The sequence below is a fragment of the Penaeus monodon genome, chromosome 29, assembly GCF_015228065.2.
Source record: "Penaeus monodon isolate SGIC_2016 chromosome 29, NSTDA_Pmon_1, whole genome shotgun sequence".
Classification (NCBI taxonomy): domain Eukaryota; kingdom Metazoa; phylum Arthropoda; class Malacostraca; order Decapoda; family Penaeidae; genus Penaeus; species Penaeus monodon.
This window is the reverse complement of record NC_051414.1, coordinates 15,428,212-15,429,134: the sequence shown is the minus strand read 5'-3', so window position 1 is coordinate 15,429,134 and position 923 is coordinate 15,428,212. Positions and strand designations below refer to the sequence as shown.

The 923-nt window shown below is 51.6% G+C and overlaps 1 protein-coding gene across 1 annotated transcript in view; it reads right to left on the bottom strand.

Moving 5' to 3' along the window:
• The window catches only part of LOC119591761, a 74,854-nt gene extending 74,047 nt beyond the window's left edge, over window positions 1–807 (bottom strand). The window contains exon 1 of the mRNA XM_037940508.1: window positions 292–807. Within this exon, the coding sequence (XP_037796436.1) occupies window positions 292–433 (142 nt within the window). The 5' untranslated portion in view covers window positions 434–807. The remainder of the gene's footprint in view (window positions 1–291) is intronic.
• Window positions 808–923: the final 116 nt, after the last annotated feature.

Genomic DNA, 923 nt, shown 5'->3' with positions numbered 1-923 from the left:
CATAATATAAGTGACACTGAGCGCATTAACTCACTTTATGGCTTATAGGAATGCTTGCTGAAAAAACTACTTTTTTTCCGTGCATTCTGTACACCGAGAATGCATCTTGTAAGTAAGACGGCTGTGACAGGATGAGTTGCTCTTGGCAACACACATCCTCATACGCGTTTTTAAACACAAAAGAATAAACAGTTCTTTATACATAAAGTGTATACAGTAAAGAAAATCTAAACGGCCAAATCCAGCTGAAGAGAAATGTGCCCCAGCCTATTCAAATCTCCAGTTACTCACCCAGGTCCAGCTGCGGCACCTCCGCCACGACATTGGTCCGGACGCCGCCCGCGCCGCTCGCCAGCCACAGAGCGATGGCCAGCCATATCCATGACCGTCCTCCGCCCCCAGCCCGCAGTGCCGGGCAGCAAAGCCCGTACATCACTTCAGAAAGGAAGTCCTCGGCGATGGCGAGCGTGGGAGTGACGTGTATCAGATACGCGTCCAGTACCACGCAGCGACCACGTCTTCGCTACCTGTGTGAAGCCTTAATGAGCCTCTTCATTGCGGTGGACTTCGCGCCGAACCCACGAAAGAGTCTTGCTCGGAAAGTCGCCGCCGCAGCACGCTGCCGCCCGATGCTCAGCCATTACCAGCGGCACTCGCTTTTCCACAGCGCTAACCGAGCTGACACTGGTACATGTCAGTAAGCGCTAACCCTGACCTCATGCTCACACATGACCGGGAGAATCCTTGTCGGTTTAGGGGAGGGGGCAAGGGGCAGAAAATTCGGGTCGGCCGGACTGACGCCCTTCGGTTCCTGTGGAGAGATAACCGGAAAATCATTTATTTAATTAAGGAAAAGAAGATTTGCACATAGGACTCTGATGTCCTTGAGACGTGTTTTTTGAACAGCTACACAGAGAACTAAA